Source organism: Cottoperca gobio, chromosome 3, assembly GCF_900634415.1.
Source record: "Cottoperca gobio chromosome 3, fCotGob3.1, whole genome shotgun sequence".
NCBI classification, from domain to species: domain Eukaryota; kingdom Metazoa; phylum Chordata; class Actinopteri; order Perciformes; family Bovichtidae; genus Cottoperca; species Cottoperca gobio.
This window is the reverse complement of record NC_041357.1, coordinates 17,297,028-17,316,418: the sequence shown is the minus strand read 5'-3', so window position 1 is coordinate 17,316,418 and position 19,391 is coordinate 17,297,028. Positions and strand designations below refer to the sequence as shown.

The following is a 19,391-nucleotide window of genomic DNA, read 5'->3' as shown; positions in this document are numbered from 1 at the left end:
AAATAACTCCCATTGTCCACTTCACTAAGACATGGGTGATACTGTGATATATATTGATAAGTATCACATATTAAAAAGTGATATGTGTACATGAGGTAATACATAAATACTTAATTACGTCTGGATTGTTTGGAAATAAAATATTGACTGATTCACATTAGTTAGGAAATAGAGATTTAGTGTTGGCTCACGAGCATCTATGGAAAACAACATGATGATTTCGGTCGGTTTATCCATTTTACGAGGATTACTTGAACGCACCATGACACTTGCAGCTATCCTAGCCGGCTAACTTGGCTAATCTGATTTATCGTCTCGGCTAAGCGCACGTAACGTTATCCAGGATTACTATATTTAGTTTTAAATATCTGTCGTTTAACACAATATCTACCTGACATAAAATAGCCACTCATTTCAAAAATGGCATCGCTTGGAGAGCCCGTGCGGTTGGAAAGAGGTAAAGTTAATTGGCTAGCTAGCGTTAGCTTAGAAATATTTGTTGTGATCTATGGAGACATCAACCTAGCTTATCTAGCGTTAGCCAAAGAGCTGGTGATTGTTTTTGACAGCATACTTTCTTGTTTATTTGGCTAACTTTGCGTTAACGATGTCTTGGTGATATCCAATGTTCATATGTATGTGTATATGTAATATATGTATATTTTAGGCTCAGAGTTAAAGTAACGATAGTTTTTACGGCTACATTGTTTTACTTAGCACACTAGCTAACTAGCTAATATTATTGATATCAGAAGTGATCTTGTTTGTAAAAGGCTCAACGTAATTTTGCATTATTGAGGCTTCACACACTTTGTTGCACCAGCCTGATCATCATAACCATCAAGGATGAGCAGGAGGGAAAACATTACATTACAGACTTTTTCTCAATCTTTCTTTCAACCTTAGTCTTCCTTTTTTTTTTTTACACACACACATATATGTGGAGACAACGTATAATAACAATAACGTAAACTAGCATAAACAAGGGGAAATAGAAAGAATAAAAAGGCAATAGCACATGTTTGTATATAATATAAACTACTAAAAAAAAAAAAAAAATTACCTATTGGAAACTATAATTTGTCATTGTTTCAACATGTTTTTAAAAACATGCATACAAAAGATAATGGCAAAAATAATAAATAATTATAAAAACTAACAGTCTTCATATTAGCATTATTGGGTAATCAAAGAAGCCGGATTAAAAGAACAAAAACTATTAAGATAACCAATAGTCAGTTTCACTGAGGAGAATGATGACTTGCCTTTTATATTGATTATTTAAATCAGACAAAACTCTAAATGCAAAAATATAAACAGAATAATGGAGGAAAACGGCTCAAACTCTTTTTTGTCCTTGTTGATTTAATTTCACATGATTGTTAATTTATTTTGACAGTGCAGCTGATACGGTTTGCCCCCATCTCTCTGTGGTGGCAGAGGCAATTACTCATTTCTAAAACATGCTGTTAAAGATATGCTGGCATTTAAATGTACTTTTATTATCTATTTCGCACTATATCTTGCTCTGGAGTGTGATATAGTGGAAGTAGCTCTGTTGACTTATGTAGTTTCATAGTTTAATAATGTTGGATAAACAGTGCTGTAAGCCAAGACAAACCTCCCCACAGGGACAAAGTATTTATAATCAGAACAAATGTAGTGCAAGTCCAGTTAAATTAAATCTTAGACTAATTAAAGACATATTATTTGATGGAAATGATTAGTAAACCTACAAATAATAGACATTTAATAAGTGGTAGCACCAGGCATTTGCTAAACATATTCATAGTTTCTTGCTTTTTAGTATAAAATTGTACAACTGACATTCACACAGGAATCAGTCAGTGCCTTTTATGAATGTCTCCATTTGCAAATATCAATGTAAATCTTGATGTTTGTGTTGTTGCAGATATTAATCGTGCTGTTGAACTGCTTGATAAGCTCCAAAGGACGGGGGAGGTGCCTCCCCAGAAGCTGCAGGCGCTGCAGAGGGTCTTACAGAGTGAATTCTGTAACGCTGTCAGAGAAGTGAGACACTTTGTCTTTGTTATTCATAAAACCCTAAACTGTGAGGTGGCAGTAGTTCACTTATTACTTCTGGTGTTAATCATAAGTGTTTAAAACAGGGTTTGGTTTGATCTGTTTGTCTTCACCTTTTGTAAATGTGGGCAGCTGTTGCTTTGATGTGACGCAATATTGTCCAACAATGTCTCCTCAGGTTTATGAACATGTGTATGAAACCGTGGACATCAACAGTAGTCCTGAGATCAGGGCAAACGCCACAGCTAAGGTACGCCAAGTCAAATATTGTATAATACAGAAGCATCCTTAAAGGTAGCTAGTTGCTAGTCTAGTTGAAAACTTCAAATTGTGTGTTTTTATAAAGGTTAAACGACACCGCTTTGTTTATTTGTAGGCTACTGTGGCAGCTTTTGCAGCAAGTGAGGGACACTCGCATCCACGTGTCGTGGAACTGCCCAAGACAGAAGAAGGCCTGGGTTTCAATATAATGGGTGGAAAGGAGCAAAACTCACCAATATACATCTCACGGATCATCCCAGGAGGCATCGCTGACCGTCATGGAGGCCTGAAGAGAGGCGACCAGCTTCTCTCCGTTAATGGGGTGGTACGTTCACTTCACAGCATCAAGACTTACTCCAGGATGTTGAATGTGAAGCTTTAGCATGACGCACACTTCAGCACAATTTTAAACCTCAATTTTATTTGTACAGCCCAATATCATAAATCTCAAATTTGCCTCCAAGGGCTTTAGAATCTGTACTGATTTTCAACAGTGCCATTGTGCACTGAGCAGTTATCAGAAGAACTACATCTTAAAGGTACCCAGTGGAGTTATTCAGAATTGCTTTGGGTGAAAGTTTTTAAGAGTTGTTCCTTGATTTGTCAGTAAGGACACTCAAACATTCCCCCGTACACATAAGTGAGGTGTACTCAGTCCTGCCTATAGTTTATGCTATTCCTCTGATCGACAGTTAGTGCTTGTAAGAGTCGTTGCCATGCGCCAACAAAAGCAATGGAGATGACTGTTTGCAAGCAAATATGGATATAAACTATGTAGGTTTCAAATTCTTCTGAAAATAGCCTTTTAAAATGCTTGATGAGGAAGGTAAATTCATTGACCATGTGTATTAGGCCTCAAGGAAACAGACAAGGGGTTTTGTTGAGAAAAAGCGAACGTATGTAATACGTTTAACGCTTTTCCACATTAGCAACAGAATTCAGCAGATGGGCCAAGTTTAAAATACCGGGATCAGCCAAAGACAATCATGCAAATAATATAGTTTATTGCTCAATTTGTTCTCTCCATTAAAATTTCCGAATGACAAAATGTATGAACTGGGCTGCAATACCTATAAAATACTACGGTTATTGTTTGTTCCATAGGTTGACCTTGTTGCTTAACAAATGCCCACAGTTTTTACATTATAAACCTATAGAAACTGTAGACTTTACTACAGCTGTTATGCCTCTTTGTGATAAAAGGTAACTGTGCGTTTCTGCCTTTTTTCCAGAGTGTGGAAGGTGAGCACCACGAGAAAGCTGTGGAACTCCTCAAAGCAGCTCAGGGCACGGTGAAGCTGGTGGTAAGGTACACCCCCAAAGTCCTAGAGGAAATGGAGTCACGCTTTGAGAAAATGAGGTCGGCGAAGCGCCGGCAACAGAACAACTACCCCCAGTAGAATTTTTCTTTTGATGCCCAGCTCCCATGTCTGTCCTCCTCAAGCCTTCTGGCCACGTGTTCTGGTCTCTTTCTTACCTCCATGCCCCAAAAAAAGCTTAACAAACACACCCGAGTTTAGTTTTTGTTCCTTCTTACACATACTGTTTATTGTGCTTCTACCTTTTTTCTTGTAGCATTTTTAATGTCCGCCATTGTTACACTGGACACTACAACTCTAGACAAACACTATAGTGATCATGATTGTCGTGTCGGTGGTCACTCACACGTGTGCATTATTTTTGAATTGACAATTTGAATGCAACTTTGAGTGCTTTTACCAACTACACAATTCCTTTGACTGGAAAGGTAGTGTTTTTAATTCTTTTATCACAGCCACTACCAAGTGCCTCAGGGCAAACACGTTTATCTTATGTACTGTGTTCACTGTTATATTCTTCCTTTTAACGGTTTAAAGTCAAGTTCCGGTAATTAAATTCTTGTGGCAGGAATTACTACATGCTTTGCATCTGTTATTCTCAAAGATCATTTGATTTGATGAATTACATGGTAGATATATTTTAAAACCCTTTTTAATTGTGCGAACTTAAAAAGAAAGGTGCAGTTTTATTTGTGTTGCAGCTCTACAGGCATGACCGGAGAAGGGAAGCTGATGACACTTTAAATTAGTCAAAAAGAGATAGTTATGTTGTATAATAAGGGAAACCACTGAAAGGACACTTCAAAACAAAAGTGATGGATTATCTGTGGGCGTAGTTTTTTTTTTTTTAGTTTTCTAACGTCATACCACACGAACTCAGAAGGTACTGTAAGTGATGTAACGGGGTCTCTGCAACTTTTGATCTAAATTCCTGACACCACAGAGACTCACATTTCTACTTTTATCAAAGTAATAAACCTTCATAAGCAAATACCTTGCTGTCACCATGACATGAGATGATTAACTTGTCTTGACAGAAATCAGGAATGTACAATATGTAAGTCATATTTTTCCATTTAGCTAGGTACAGAACAAGAAGCCAGTTACTTAACATTTGTCTTTGATCTTTGCTATTAAAAAAAAAACCTGCTTTTTTTGCATCATTCAGTGAAAATTCAAAATGAGGAAAAACAAGACATTTTTTATATCAAGCAATCTGATATCAAACAATCTCTCTGTCACAATAATGCCTGATGTGAGCTTTCATCATTGTTGTGAATGAAATGGCAGATGTTGATATCATGGCTGATACATGGCTATGTCATGTTCAGACTTTACATAGCGTTTGTTAAACATTGTCTCGCAGAACAAATGTGTGTCTTAAGTCAAAGCTACTTTCAAACTTGTGTGTCCTTGTAGTCGTTGACATCTTTAAAGGTTTTGGATTAAAGACAAAAGAATAACACCGGTGCTGCGATGAGATGTAGAGAACAATTTCTTGAAATTGAAATAACCATTTATTTTTTATCAAAGATAAGAGTACTCCCATATTTAAATTATTTAGTAACTAAATAATTTACCTCTGCGTCATCACAGTTTTATTTCTGAAGCTTTTCATAATTTTAACAATAACATTTGTCTTTGCTCCTTTTTAAAACCAACATTTTAGTGGCACCTATGTAATTTACAAACTGCACAATGTTAAAATCAGAATAAGGACAAACATTTTGTTACTAAATCCTGCCAAACTGTCAAGTTTGTTCTGCTATGCAGTTTTAAGCAGCCAAATGTCAACACACCTGTCAATAACCTCCAATATACTGATTAAGGAACGCTTAAGTTTACAACACTTATTTATTTTTATAGTTTTAAAGAGTTTGCACAATGCATGTTTAGCTACATAGATAGTCCTTCTCATGAGCTGGAATATTAATGCTTGATTCCTGATTAAGCCAAAATCCTACCCTTATGTCTGCATGCAACATGTCAATCAATCAATCATGGTTTTCTTTCAAATATTTGAGTATCCAAAGACTTTTCATGCTTTCACAGCGATGTGTAAAACACTCTGGTGTGTGTGTGTGTGTGTGTGTGGAACAACAACATATCCCCAGAACAATTTTAATTTCAGAGATTTATTCACAATAGTGTTTTGTTTCCATGGTAACTTCAGTAACATGCATATAGCATAATGTGAATTAGACTTTGGCTGATAAAACTATACTATTGTCCAGTCTCAGGATCAAGACATTACATCATTGAGACAGAACGGCAGTAACGATGAAGACAGATTTATCTAACGGATGTAGTGGAAGGTGGATATAGTAACAGAAACACATGGCAGTGTATGAAGGCAGTACAACTTTTCCTTCAGTGCAGTTTTAGCCTCTTGGTGTCGTCCTCTGATGTTGAACTGTTCTTCAGAAACAAATTCCTTTTTTAATGCAGTATAGTGTTAAATCGATATCTATTTGTGTCCTTATCGACATGACTTAATGCCTCACATTTTGTGACCAAAGCATCTGAAGTGAGGTCACTGATTGCCTGTGTAGCTGCTTTTAGTGTTGTAGTTACTTTTTCCTTTGGTGTTTTTGTTATTTTATCCACCATCGCTCAACAAATCCAACACGGGCATCTGCCTATGACTGCTCTAGCAAATTTTAAACAGCTCATTCAAAATGATTGAAGTACATTAGTACTTCATGGCATAAAATAATTATATAGTTTTCTCCAAAATATGGCTTTGTGGTTTGCATTACTAAATGCACTGAAATGCAAAACAATTATAATTATCAGGAAAGTTGGCTAATATTGCAATTTCCTTCCTTTTTCCTTTCCTTTTGCTCTTTGGCTTCTTACTTTTGTTTGTTACAGTTCTGCATATGTCCAATATTACCGTCCATGTCAACTCAGTCTGCTGTTCCTTTTAAATGTCAGGTTTACCAGCGGGATTATCTTTATACAGGATCGTGGAAGGAATCTTTATTGAATTGTATGTTACTTTAATATTAGGAAAAATGATGATGCATGGTGAGCACAGAGCCCAGTTGTATTTCAGTGGGTGTGCACCCTGCGATCGATTTCTCCGAAAAATTGTTACTTTTGGGACAAAGTATAAAATAAAACAAACACACCGTACTGCAAAAACTGAATGCAAAATAATATTATCTATGCAAGGTCATTTAAAACTTTGGAAATATCCTGTAATGGTGCAAAAATAATTCTCATTTTACTCCAGAATGTTATTGGAAGTTACTGCTTTAAGGCTGAGTGGACAGACGTCTGAGTTTGAGAACGCTGCACTTAAGACACATTGGATTTACATAATCTTATGAGACATTCACAAGGTTTGTTATTGTAACATTCTCATATTGATCACTATCAATACATTGCAGTGAACATGTCCATGTGATATTAGCTTTGCTATTTAATTAATGATTGTCAGGAGGAGACATGTAAAAGAATAGGCTTATGTGAAAGTGTGGTTAGCAATAGACCATTCCATAGGCTACTTTGAGCATACGTTTGTTTTGAGGCAGAAGTTTTAGCAGAAGAGTTGGTGTGTACATAAAAGTTGTCTTAATATAATGTATAGTTTGTTCCTTAATTCTGTTTTATCCAACATGTGCTTGCTAGATCCACTGCTTACACACATGAATAGTAAATCAGGAAATGTATTGAGACTTGGTATTGATATTGCACAGTCACTCTCTCCACTGAATGTCACTGACCATTGTCTAACTTAGTTGCAAGATTTTGTGAAGTACCCTTCAACTTTCTACCTGTTTTCATTGTCTATATATTGGAATGGTCAATAGAGTATTTTTTATAATAGTTTTCTTTGATATTTTTCTCAATTTTATAAGGGATTTTCCTAAAAACAAATACCAGGAATAATTGGTACTTCCATTTTGACTGTGTACCAAGGCCATATCAGCAAAGCCTCTCTGAACAGCAGCACTGATGTAGGACTGAGATCTCTTCTTGACTGTATGAACCTACAGACTGTCCTACATCCAAACTGCTTTTCTGAGATCTGAACTGATTTTTCTTTTCTTTCTAGTACCAAGACCAAATTTGCAACATTTGTGAAAACTTTGATAATGTTTTGAAATATTTTAGTCGGTGCTTGTTTAGCATTACCTGTAGACTGTGTTGTGTTATTTTGTGTTCTAGTTTCTTACCTAATTTACTGTGTTACATTGATGTGGAATGTAAAATGTTGTGACGTAGAACAAAATAATAGTTGAACTAGAGGCTTAATAAACAGTGCTTAAATATACGACTTTTGAGGGTCTTTTTGAACATCTTTTACATACTGCATTTATTTTATTTATTTATTTTAGGTTCAATTACATCGGGAACAACCACCAAAGACCCCTAAAAACTGTGATTGAGGTGCAAAAATTGCCCCAAAGATTACAAAAAAAAAATCTATATTTACTAGTTCAGGTCCTTTTATGTTGGCACATGGTGTTGAGAACTGTATGCATTATAATCTGGGCTAATTTCACATTAAAATTAGCAACTTTATGCACTAATTTATTAAGACAGTGGGGCAAACAGTGTTTCCTACACTGATCCCATCCCTTTATGATCAAAACAATAAGATGTTTATGGGCATGTCTCTTATCATTTAGTTCAGGTTTGGTTCCAAACATATACAACTTGCCTGTTCTTGATGGGAAAAATCCAGTAACTAAGTGCACACAGCAAAAGGCAAGAGGTGAAACTGAGTGCTAAACACAGCAGGGGACAGGAGACAAACTGCTGATGAACTGTAGATCAATCAAAGCAGTTGATTGATCAGTACATCTGTTATTTACTGTAAACAAGTAATAAACCAAGGACGACCTGATCTGAATAGGTTCGGTCCTTTTGATCTCTGTAAATTTGTACCTTTGATCTCTGCAATAAACTCAGCAGTAAACCCCCATCTTCGGTGAACAAAGGAAGACTGACCTGGAAGCTCTTCATGACTTCCTGTCCTTTGAATGAAGTATAAATACAGAGGCGGGGACAGTTGCCTCTCTGAGCAACACAGCAGAACTTACAACCTGTATGTGTGTGAGTTTAATCATCCTTTGTATGTATAAAACTTGGCGCCTTCTTGCAAGAATATAGATTAAACCCTTTTATTTGATTTGGATCCTGACTTTGTGACGTTATTAGGAATATTTTTCCAACAGTTCTTTATAAGACGTACTTAGCACAGCATTCAGGCTGCATAAGAGTCTTTACCTCTTCATAATAATTATAATGATACATAGTACTGTATGTGGGTAGATGTTTGATGGAAATTCAGCATCAAGAGCATGCACACGACACAGCAAGAGCTCTTTTTGATGTAGAGGGAATTGTAACAGTTTTGCTGTCAGCTACTGTTGGATGAATGAACCCAGAATGAACTTGAATTCTCTATTATTTAAACCATTTGTTATTTTCTGACACATCTGACACACTCTTGTTGACATGCTCTGCCACCGCCTCACAAATAAATGTCTTCCACTTCAATGCTCCTCTTTCACTTGTCTTTAAACGCAGAAGGAAATATAAACTTGGTGAAAGCATTATGGCAGTTCCAACATAATGGATGTGACAGCTGGACTTCAAATGGAGTATTTTCAAAAAATTAGGTAAAGCTCAATTTAGTATGGGGAGATATTAACACATACAGGGATCGACTAAGGTTTGTTACTTTTACTGTCATGCCCTATTGCATGTTCCACATTATTTTCAAATAAAAAATTAAAGTAACCCTTTGCCCAAACAGCCAGAGATTTTACACTAAAAGAAAAACACAAAGGTTTTCCCGTTATTTTGACAATGAACTGGACTGCAAGATAGACTTCCTCATATTTTGGATACTTCCTGTCACCAGTCTATCTGTCTTGTACTTTACAGGAAGTTTTGCGATCACAATAAATCATGCTAAACTGAATTTTGGAAGATTTTTTAAAACTTTATTTTAGAAATCAACACAACATGTTCAAAACAGAAAGCATTTAGGCAACATAAAGAAATGAAGGATAACATAACACGCATGACTCAACTCTCAATATGATGATGATGCAGGACATAATGCAACTATAGTAAAAATAAATAAATACTATAAAATAATAATTTAACAGAAAAGTAATAACTCAAAGTAGCCTTCTTCCTAAATTCAATCCTTAAAGGTTAAAACAATAGGCAAGACTTCAAGAACTTGTTTTAATGGATGTCATTTCCCCAGTAAAATTCACAGTCTGCTGACATTTCAAACATTAGGCTACATCATTGAAGGATTGGTTTGTCAAAATATTCCTCGATTTTTTCCCCCAGAATTCTAATGTGTGACAAAATAAAATAGATGTTTAGTTGTTTCTTCTTCATTTTTTCCAAAACCACAAATCTTGATTCAGATTTGTTGGTGGGATAAATAGTATGCACACATGTAATTTATTTCTTTGAATTTGTCAGACAGCCTCAGGAACAGCAGGTGGCGACTTACCTTGTGTTCTGTCTTTTATTGAACCTGAAGAAAAAGCGAGGTTTCAAGTTTAGAGTGGAAGTCTTAAAAATGAATTTGACATTGGATTAGGGAGACTATTCCAATGTATGAACGAAACGGAGCCAATCAATATAATTACATTTTCAGTAAAAGTGTAAAGTTTTTTTTTTTTTTTACGGGAAACGTAATTATGGTCCACAGTCCAGCACAGTAGGTGGCGGTAATGCACCTTAACGCTGGTGGAGCTACACGCCGTAAAACTGAAGAAGAAGAAGAAGAAGCGAGGTTTCTTCCGCCTTCATCGAATGACGCGGCTTCCTTTCTGCCCGTGCTAACCTCGAAGTGAACACGCGTTCGCCGTCTAGCTCAAGTGAGTGTCTTTTTATACGATAATAAATGTATGGATCACCAAAATAATACGCTTGATATCCCAATAAACAAGTACTCTTTCAACCCTGGTAGCTGAAAACCATTAACGTGCGGTATTTTAGCTATTTTAATTCCTTTTCAACATCCGCAACGTCCATGGTGGCTAAATTAGCTTTTGACAACGGGTCTGAAGAACGCGCCACCACATGGGTGTAAAAACTAGCTGCTGTTTTGACACATTATAAACTCTTTACCTGAGTAAATCCACTTCGTTTTCACAACAAAGATATTACGCTAAATACCGTTAACTTAAAGACTCAATAGCTGCTTAGATTTGGTTCCTGGTCATCTCCTGCTTATACCGCCAGACAAGCAGCACCGAACTGTTGTTAACTTTGAAATGCCATGCTAATTATCTCAAACGTTTTACTACAACAATCTTGTAAATGTAAACTGATGTAGCAATGTGTTGATAACCATAAAAAAATTATGTATCATGTATTTTTTTCCTTGTTAATATCACAAAAAAGCGACCTATAGATATTTATTTCACATACCAGCAAAGAGCAAATGTTTGTTAAATGTCTTAAAATTAATCCGTAATGTATCTTAACATAAAGTGAACCATAAGGAAAAATAAAGGGTTTTTATTTCAGTTGCCAGGCTGTCAGATGTGAAACATGCAACGTGTGTGAGACCGTTAAAGATAATTTATGAAATACAATAAATCTAATATAAATAGAAAATTCAGACTAGAAAAACGGATCTGATTGCAGCTGGTAATCTGGGACTGTTGGTGCTGCTAAATACTTAAGGACATAGTCTCTGTTTTTCATAAATGTATTCATATAAATAGATTAAATGCCATAAAAATTGCAGTAGTTAATTATGTTTTGTAGATGTTTCACCTTATTTTATTCAGAAAATAACTTACAATTATTGCAAGGTGGCCAAACTTTTACATGTCTTTCTTTTTCCGGTCTGCTTCTCTGCTCAAAGTTTGAATATTTCTCCTATTTTTGCAGAATGCGTTACGTAGCTGCTTACCTGCTCGCTTCCCTTGGGGGAAATGGCAACCCTAAGGCCGGTGACCTCAAGAAGATCCTGGAAAGTGTTGGCATTGAGGCTGACGACACACGCCTGACAAAGGTACAAAGCAGTCTGCTCCTTATTGTGATGTTGTGGTAGCAGTTCTTCTACCATTGCCTTTATGATATTTACACATTTGATCTCAACAGGTCATTACTGAGCTCACAGGCAAGAATGTGGAGGAGGTGATCGCTACAGGTGAGTTGTCAGTACGTTTGTCTGTGTAGTGAAGAATGTTTTCTTACTGTACTTACTATACATTTGGAGTGCACGATAACTGTCTAAAAGGCAAAATATATAAAAGCAGGCTTATACAATCTGTGTTAATTTCACATAGCTAAAATGAATAAAACATGTTTCTACTTTGAGGCCAGAAATGACTATTTAAGCTCCGTCAGAGTATTACGACACGACTAAATTGCCCCATTATATCTGATGACAACGTACTGTGTCTGAACTCTATCTTGTTTCTGGCTATCTGAGTGTCAATGTTATCACTTGTGCTTTATGTCTGCCAACTCGTGTCTCCTTAGGTTACGGTAAACTGGCCAGCATGCCAGCAGGCGGCGGCGGTGGTGCTGTAGCAGTTGCCAGCTCTGTGGCTGTTGGCTCAGGTGGAGCCGCTGCCCCAGCAGGTGAGTTTTGCAGCTTAGCACCTTGTTTGTCAGCATCAATGACACTTCATCTTGTATGTTAATGATTACATGAAACCAAATAAGTTGGTAATCATGATTTTTCCCAGAATTACTTTGAATAAATGTACAGTTATGTACCTGGTGGGTAAAAGTCATAATGTAATTGTTTGATATGTTTATGCTAGAATAATTTTTGTGAAACTTGTCATAATTTGCATATTAAGAAAAATGACAAATTGTCATGTAAACCCTGTAGTTGACATAAATGTCAATGATTATGAATAACATGGTGATCTCATGAGCTTAGTGGTTTGTTCAATGTTATGGTGCAGAAAGCAGGAAATAATACCAAGTGCTTTTTGTTTTGCAGCTGAGAAGGAGGAAGAGAAGAAAGAGGAGTCTGAGGCGTCCGATGACGACATGGGATTCGGCCTGTTCGACTAAACTTTTTCCAATATGAATAAAATTTATAAAAAACACCAAACTGTTTACATTTTTTCACTGAAGAATGTCCCAGTAAATAAAGTGTTACTGGTATTTAGTAGTGTAGAAAAAGGGTGTGTCACTATTATGGAGGTACAATATGAGCAGCCTCCTGGAAGGTTACAAGGCAGACAAAGTTTTTAAATGCTAGTTATGGACTCTTGAAACATGTAATAGATCCCAGTGATCAAAAGGTGGCACTGTTGTATGCCCCAAACACGGGAGTAAATGATACGCTGTGTTTAAAACGTTTTTGAATTACATGGTGATAGTAAGTTGATCCTTATAGCAGACGGGCCCGGGTAATGCCTGCATTATTTACTGCTTAGTTATAAACACCGACCAGGTAAACTGCTGCCACAGTGCTGTCAGTTCAATGTACACAAACTTTGTTTGCCTAAAAAATGATTTATATGAATCAAACATGAGAGCTCATTACAAAACAACTGCTAATCAATAAACAAGTGAAAGCGAGTGTTTTTATTGTTTAAATCTGTGAAATGAAAGAGCAAAGATGAAGCTTCACTCATTAAGTTTTACTCTGGACAAACAAGTCACTAAATGCTTTCAGGAGTCAACATCCTGGATGTCAAAACTCCACTATAACTGAACTGATAATTATTGTTATCCCAAGCTGTGTTACAAAACCATTTCAATACTAATAGAGGACTTAATTACTAAAATTGAACTTAATTGTATGCTCTTACAGCTGTCATTAGCCTGTGAGAAATGCTATAGGTAGGCCAACATTTATTTCTGTTAAAGCCGTCTTTGCACCTTTCAGGCAGTGCTTTCTAATAGACACAATCAAGATGGCCCAAAATCAGTTAATAGAGCAGGATCCATCCTAAAGTTTTAATGTCTGTTGATATTTTTCTTTAGTTTATAGATATTTCCTAAGAACAATTACAATTAATCAGATTACCATAAACCAACTGCCACAGAGGATCTGAACTTTGAACAAAGAAACTGAGAAGTTATGTCTCAATAAGCCAATTAGTCATATCCTGGTGTGTGACTTTAAGTATGTTACTTAATCCCCAACTTTTTAAATGTTCTAATAAAATGAGTCATGTCATGTGTTCAAAGCTGAGTCAGTAGATGGTGGTTCTGTGTGAGTTGTTTAGTTGTTGTTGGTCTAAGGATAGAGGATGTTGTATGCAGTAGACATTGTTAGTCCTCTGATATAAACTAGTGATTTTGGGCTGTATAAATAAACTTGATCCCTTTCTTACGCTCCAATGCTTTTAATCCTAAATATCCTGCCAAAACAAGTGAGCTAGTTTATCCATTCACAATCATAGGATAGGGGCACTGCAACTCTTTCTGGGGTGATTCAGGGCTGTATTGTGTTCCTAAATTGTGTGAAAAAAAGTTGTGTAAAAGTTCTGCATTCAAATTTTTACTTTAGTAAAAGTAAAAAGTATTAGCATTAAAACATACTTAAAGTATCAAAGTAAAAGTACTTTTACTTCATAAAAATGCATATTATACCATTGGATTATGATTATGGATACAATTTAATGTTTCAGCTGGACAAGGTGGAGTTAATTTCTTATATCCTGATGGGTAGTTTAATTTATATTAATCATTTATATTTTGTATTTATCAAGTAAATCGTAACTCATGTTGTCAAATGAATGTAAAAATACAATATCGGCTTCTAAATGTAATTGAATATAAGTATAAAGTAGCAAAACATAGAAAAACCTCAAAATTGTAGGCCCTACTTAAGTACAGTATTTGAGTCAATTATTTATTCAGCCTTTATTTAACCAGATTAGTCCCATTTAGATCAAGAATGTGTTTTACAAAGTAGCAGCAACACAGAGATCGCAAAATGTCCAGAGAACGAAGATTATGATTTACATATTTAAAAGAGAAGATAAGTAATTAGGAGCTTTGCCAAGAAGCGCTTAGTAAAATGTAGCTTAGTTGCTTTCCACCACTATAAGTGTGTTGAAGTAGATTTATAGTGTAGCATAAAACAGAAATACTCGAGAGCACAAGTAACACCTATTTGTACTTTAGTAAATGTACTTTCAAAAACCTGAAACTCTAAGTATTCATCATAGCAATAGTATAAAAAGGAGGAGACATGGCGCAGTCTCCATGTCCCGCCCTCTTCCTCGCAGTGACGTCACGGGCCAACAGTCTGGTTATCAGTCGATCCTCTCGTTAGCGGACAGTGAAGGTTACCTGCTTCAACAGTGCTTGAACGGCAACCTTTCAGCTGTCTTCAAACCCTAATAATCGCTTTGATCACTCAGACTATATTAATAACATCAAATCAAATTTGATTTACCTTAAAACAACAGCTGTTTAAGTTATCCTGAACACGTTTAATTCGCTTGCTAGCTAGCTGTTTGTTTTGCTAACAACGGACCTCTTTTCGACCTCCTCACAAGAAAACCTGCCACTGAGATTTGGTAAGAATTCATCTCTAAGCTTTTTGTCTTCTCGTGTATTTTTACTTGTCGTCGACGGAACTACACAGACGAGCACGTTATTGTTGGTATATGTTCAGCAGAGTAAAGTAGTAACCTAACTGGTGCGGTTGTTTATCTCCTTGCCGTGTGTGGCCTTGGCGCAGCTGGCTCTCCACCCACCTGCTTATCCCTTCAGGCCAGGCATTACACACGACAATACTGCTTTGATTAAGTAACTATATTTTAACAGTCGTGACTTTAAACTCTCCATAATTCGTACTTTCATGCGATGTTTGACACAATTGTAACGTTATTTTGAAGATGGCTAAAATTATATATATATATATATATATATATATATATATATATATATATATATATATATATATATATATATATATATATATATATATATATATATATATATATATATATATATCTATATATCTTATTTTAAACCCTGCTAAGTTAATATGGCCTTCTGGAAATTGTTTTTACTTCGGCTCGTTAATGCCGCCAGTAATATTAGTCATTTATCATCTAATTCAACTAATTAAATCAAATATTTTTGTTTTATTGATCTAATTTATATCTACTTTAAGCATAGCACATTTTTAAGTCAGTTTTACCAAGTAAAAATATTTTTCGCTCTAAAGACAGCTTTACTATTATGCCCAATGTGATTTCTTCTAATATCTATATCATTTATAATAACAATAAAAAATAAAAGTGATTTTACAAAAAAAACGGCAAACCTCACATTTGAGTAGCTCAAAATCACATAATCATGTTTGTTCCTTTTGTGATAATTACTCTATAGTCTTCATCAAACATGCCATAAGTTACACACGCATGAGTTTACTCTTGTTTGTTAATCTATTAATCAGGATTTGTTTTACGCTTTACAGAACCATGAGTTCCCAAGTGAGACAGAACTTCCACCAGGACTGCGAGGCTGCAATAAACAGGCAGATCAACCTGGAGCTGTATGCCTCTTACGTCTACCTGTCTATGGTGAGTCTAATAGGTATATGGAAACGAGTGTTCAGGCATTACAAAAACAGCTGTGTGAACAAATATATAAGTGGAAAACAGCGGATGGCTGCATAAGGGGAACTGTGTATGCCAGTTATGATTGTCTCATTTCTTATCGAGAAGTGATTCTGATTCCTGTTTTTTCCAGACTATGATGTGGTTATGTAACTGCTAAACTGAGTGGGTTTAAATGGTGGGTGATGGTAGTCAATCGGCTCACTGCCATGATGAATACGAGCCACCATCTGAGCTGCCATTTTCCAACAAACAAAAAGAACATGTCAGTTTGCATAATCAATGTTGAGGGGCTGAGTTATAAAACAAAGGTTGAAGTTCCTTCTGTGATTATGTACACAGATGGGGGCAAGAGTGCATCGCTTGACTTTTTTTAGTTCTAAGCACAGCTTTCACCTATTGATTCTACACACAGCTGTGTTTATAAAATTATTTTTAACACTGTCTCTGCTATTTTTCAGAAAGGATTTAAAAGGTTTATATTCAATAAAAATACATGTTTAGTTGCAATGTTTTGTATTTTATTTGCCATACCTCTATGGGCTCTTATTTGGGCATTATTCACAAACATTGTGTTACAGAGTTCAACAATCTGTAATGAATAGTTGCATGTAGTAGTAGTAGTGTGACCTTTTTAATGACGACGCAGTGCTTAAAAGTTGAAAGGTATTGAGATGTGGTGGTCTGTATTGGACTGGACTTGAAAGCATATAAAACTCGGCATGTGCGGCTATTTTTTTGCTGTGTCATTATCTCTGCAGCTAGGTAATTGTGTCTTGCGTTTCAGCCACATTTCAGGACTTTTTCTTTTTTCTTTCTTCACCTGAAGGAAATGTCTAGCTTTTACAACACTGATGTTCCACTTTGTCCTTCTCACAGGGATACTTCTTTGACCGGGATGACCAGGCATTGCACAACTTTGCCAAGTTCTTCCGTGATCAGTCGCAAGAGGAGCGCGAGCATGCCGAGAAGCTGATGAAACTGCAGAACCAGAGGGGGGGAAGAATCTTCCTGCAAGATGTCAAAGTATGAGCTCGTATGTGTTTTTGTGACCATACAATGTGTGTTTTCGATACAACTCTGGTTGTGAGATCGTCTGGTCTTGGCTATCATATAGCATATGTTGGGTTGCAACATAGATGCAAGATACAAAGGGTGTGAGTGCTGAGCCTTTTATCTTTCACTGACACAAAAACACAACCCGTTAAACTCCCGCTCTGAAATAAGGCTTGCTATCTGGGTTGGGTCGTTGACCTCCTGCCTCATTTAATAAATGTCTCACTGTTTTCCTGACCTGCTTTGTATTGCAGAAGCCAGAGAGGGATGAGTGGGGCAGTGGAGTTGAGGCCCTTGAATGTGCCCTGCAGCTTGAGAAGAGCGTGAACCAGTCACTGCTGGACTTGCACAAGCTCTGCTCTGATCACAATGACCCACATGTGAGTATTACATTGTGGCTTTTTCTTTCTTCCATGTCATATTTTTTAGTTTTGAAAACACCAATCCCAAATTCTCTAAATTACAATGACTAAAGTGTTTTTAATGAGTAAATTAGCTCATCCAGATACTGATCCAGTCACTGCTTGCTTATAAGCATACTCAGATCTTAGCACAAGCACTTAAGGCGTGCACATTGGTTGTACACCTGCACTTTAGAGATGGATTTGTTCATTGCAAATTCAGAAAGTTTCCTCTATTTTCTGTCAATTTTTATTTAACTTTCTTTCAGCTGTGTGATTTCATCGAGACACACTACCTGGACGAGCAAGTGAAGTCCATCAAAGAGCTGGGGGACTGGGTGACCAACCTTCGCCGCATGGGAGCTCCTCAGAACGGCATGGCCGAGTATCTGTTTGACAAACACACCATGGGCAAAACAAGCGACTAAACCATCCAGATCACATTTCCAAAAGCTTTCAATATATGTATATTTGTAACTTGCTTTCAAATGTTTTCAAACTTTTGCCATCTGCATGGTACCGGCTACTCATTAAATCGCTTGTATTACTCATGCCATTATTGCCATTTCCTCCACATTAGTTAATCACTAATCCTGTTCCCAGAGCGGTGAGCTGTTCCATTTGAAGCCCACTCTTGTGTCTTGCCCTTCTCTCTGCTGTCAGCGATACCTACGTCATCTCTGTATTTGCTGCTGTAAATCAAAATGAATAAAACGAACCCTCTGGATTCTGATTTGTCTAATTTTTATGTTTTTAAACTTCGAGGTCTAAATTGAGCGCTGTATCTGGAAAACGGAAACGGAAAACTCCTCCATTGACAAATGGGTTTAAATGTGTAGTTATAATCTGTTTCACTTCCATTAACAGAAAACAGAACTAGACACTCAGCTGACAGCTGTAGTAAAATTTGACTTGGGTAATCAAAGTGAGAACTTCTCTGAAAAGCCTTTATTGTCGGGTCTATGTTCATCATCGTAAATGACATATCTTTAAAGGCTAGCTATAGTAATGGTCTTTAAACTAATGGACAGTAAAACGTTTTGGTAGTTGAAGGAGTGGTAATTGAGTAAATAATCACAATGTTTATCTGAATGTAAAGAACATAATTACAGTTTTCCTCAGCCTGTAGTCTCTAGAAAATATACACCAAGAAGCCAAAATAAGTAGCTTGACGTGAAACTAATTATGATCGTCTGCAATTCGTGTTTCAAGGCATTAGCAAATTGTCACTTGTCATTTTAGTGACAGTTTCATTTATGATCAATTGCTGGATCCAAAGACTAGTTATAGTAAGCATGTTTGGAGTATTATATTAGAGTTTATATTACAAAGTCAAGTAATTGGGGATTTCTAACAGGAACAGTAAATGAAACGTTTGCGTGGACCTGCGTCGCAATGAGTTTCTTTTCTTTTAGAGAGACTGTTGGTACTTGTGTCACTCCCTCTACGAGTGACCTAGATGCAGTTTTAAATCGTACATAATCAAACTTTGAAGGAAGAAGTTTTGATATATACTGAACAAAGCATGTTAAGAAAATGTGTCTGAATTTGGATTTTTTTAACATACGGTACTGCACGCCTAAACACTCTGTAAGCATGGTTCCTATTTGCGTTTCACCTCATAAGTTTTTTATATTTGTATTCCTTCCTTGTAGTGAAAGTGTGCCATCTTATTTGGAAACGTTGCATATCAAAGTTAGAAATTCATGAACAAAATATCACAATGTAAACCTTTTCATTTGGGAATCTGCATCAATATAGTG

At 36.3% G+C, this 19,391-nt stretch overlaps 3 protein-coding genes across 3 annotated transcripts; all 3 read left to right on the top strand.

Annotated features, from left to right (window-relative positions):
* The first annotated feature begins 218 nt into the window (after positions 1–218).
* On the top strand, positions 219–7,905 carry lin7c (lin-7 homolog C (C. elegans)). The gene is made up of 5 exons (XM_029462184.1): positions 219–457; positions 1,913–2,031; positions 2,222–2,293; positions 2,420–2,629; positions 3,537–7,905. Exons 1-5 carry the CDS (start codon positions 421–423, stop codon positions 3,702–3,704), a joined length of 606 nt encoding a protein of 201 aa, XP_029318044.1. The 5' UTR covers positions 219–420; the 3' UTR covers positions 3,705–7,905.
* Positions 7,906–10,325: 2,420 nt separating this feature from the next.
* On the top strand, positions 10,326–12,693 carry rplp2b (ribosomal protein, large P2 b). Its single transcript, XM_029461126.1, has 5 exons — positions 10,326–10,486; positions 11,511–11,634; positions 11,724–11,772; positions 12,108–12,209; positions 12,580–12,693. The coding sequence occupies exons 2-5, from the start codon at positions 11,512–11,514 to the stop codon at positions 12,651–12,653; spliced, it is 348 nt and encodes a 115-aa protein (XP_029316986.1). The 5' UTR covers positions 10,326–10,486; position 11,511; the 3' UTR covers positions 12,654–12,693.
* Positions 12,694–14,826: 2,133 nt separating this feature from the next.
* On the top strand, positions 14,827–18,361 carry LOC115026022 (ferritin, heavy subunit). The gene is made up of 5 exons (XM_029458559.1): positions 14,827–15,121; positions 16,030–16,135; positions 17,051–17,197; positions 17,482–17,607; positions 17,898–18,361. Exons 2-5 carry the CDS (start codon positions 16,034–16,036, stop codon positions 18,054–18,056), a joined length of 534 nt encoding a protein of 177 aa, XP_029314419.1. The 5' UTR covers positions 14,827–15,121; positions 16,030–16,033; the 3' UTR covers positions 18,057–18,361.
* Positions 18,362–19,391: the final 1,030 nt, after the last annotated feature.

Bases quoted from the DNA above. Each gene is read 5' to 3' on its own strand.
- lin7c (XM_029462184.1), top strand. From the start codon at position 421: ATGGCATCGCTTGGAGAGCCCGTGCGGTTGGAAAGAG. The intron at 2,032-2,221 runs GTGAGACACTTT...ATGTCTCCTCAG, and splicing joins TCTGTAACGCTGTCAGAGAA to GTTTATGAACATGTGTATGA. The intron at 2,294-2,419 runs GTACGCCAAGTC...GTTTATTTGTAG, and splicing joins GGGCAAACGCCACAGCTAAG to GCTACTGTGGCAGCTTTTGC.
- rplp2b (XM_029461126.1), top strand. From the start codon at position 11,512: ATGCGTTACGTAGCTGCTTACCTGCTCGCTTCCCTTGGGGGAAATGGC. The intron at 11,773-12,107 runs GTGAGTTGTCAG...GTGTCTCCTTAG, and splicing joins GGAGGAGGTGATCGCTACAG to GTTACGGTAAACTGGCCAGC. The intron at 12,210-12,579 runs GTGAGTTTTGCA...TTTGTTTTGCAG, and splicing joins TGGAGCCGCTGCCCCAGCAG to CTGAGAAGGAGGAAGAGAAG.
- LOC115026022 (XM_029458559.1), top strand. From the start codon at position 16,034: ATGAGTTCCCAAGTGAGACAGAACTTCCACCAGGACTGCGAGGCTGCA. The intron at 17,198-17,481 runs GTATGAGCTCGT...TTTGTATTGCAG, and splicing joins TCTTCCTGCAAGATGTCAAA to AAGCCAGAGAGGGATGAGTG. The intron at 17,608-17,897 runs GTGAGTATTACA...ACTTTCTTTCAG, and splicing joins CTGATCACAATGACCCACAT to CTGTGTGATTTCATCGAGAC.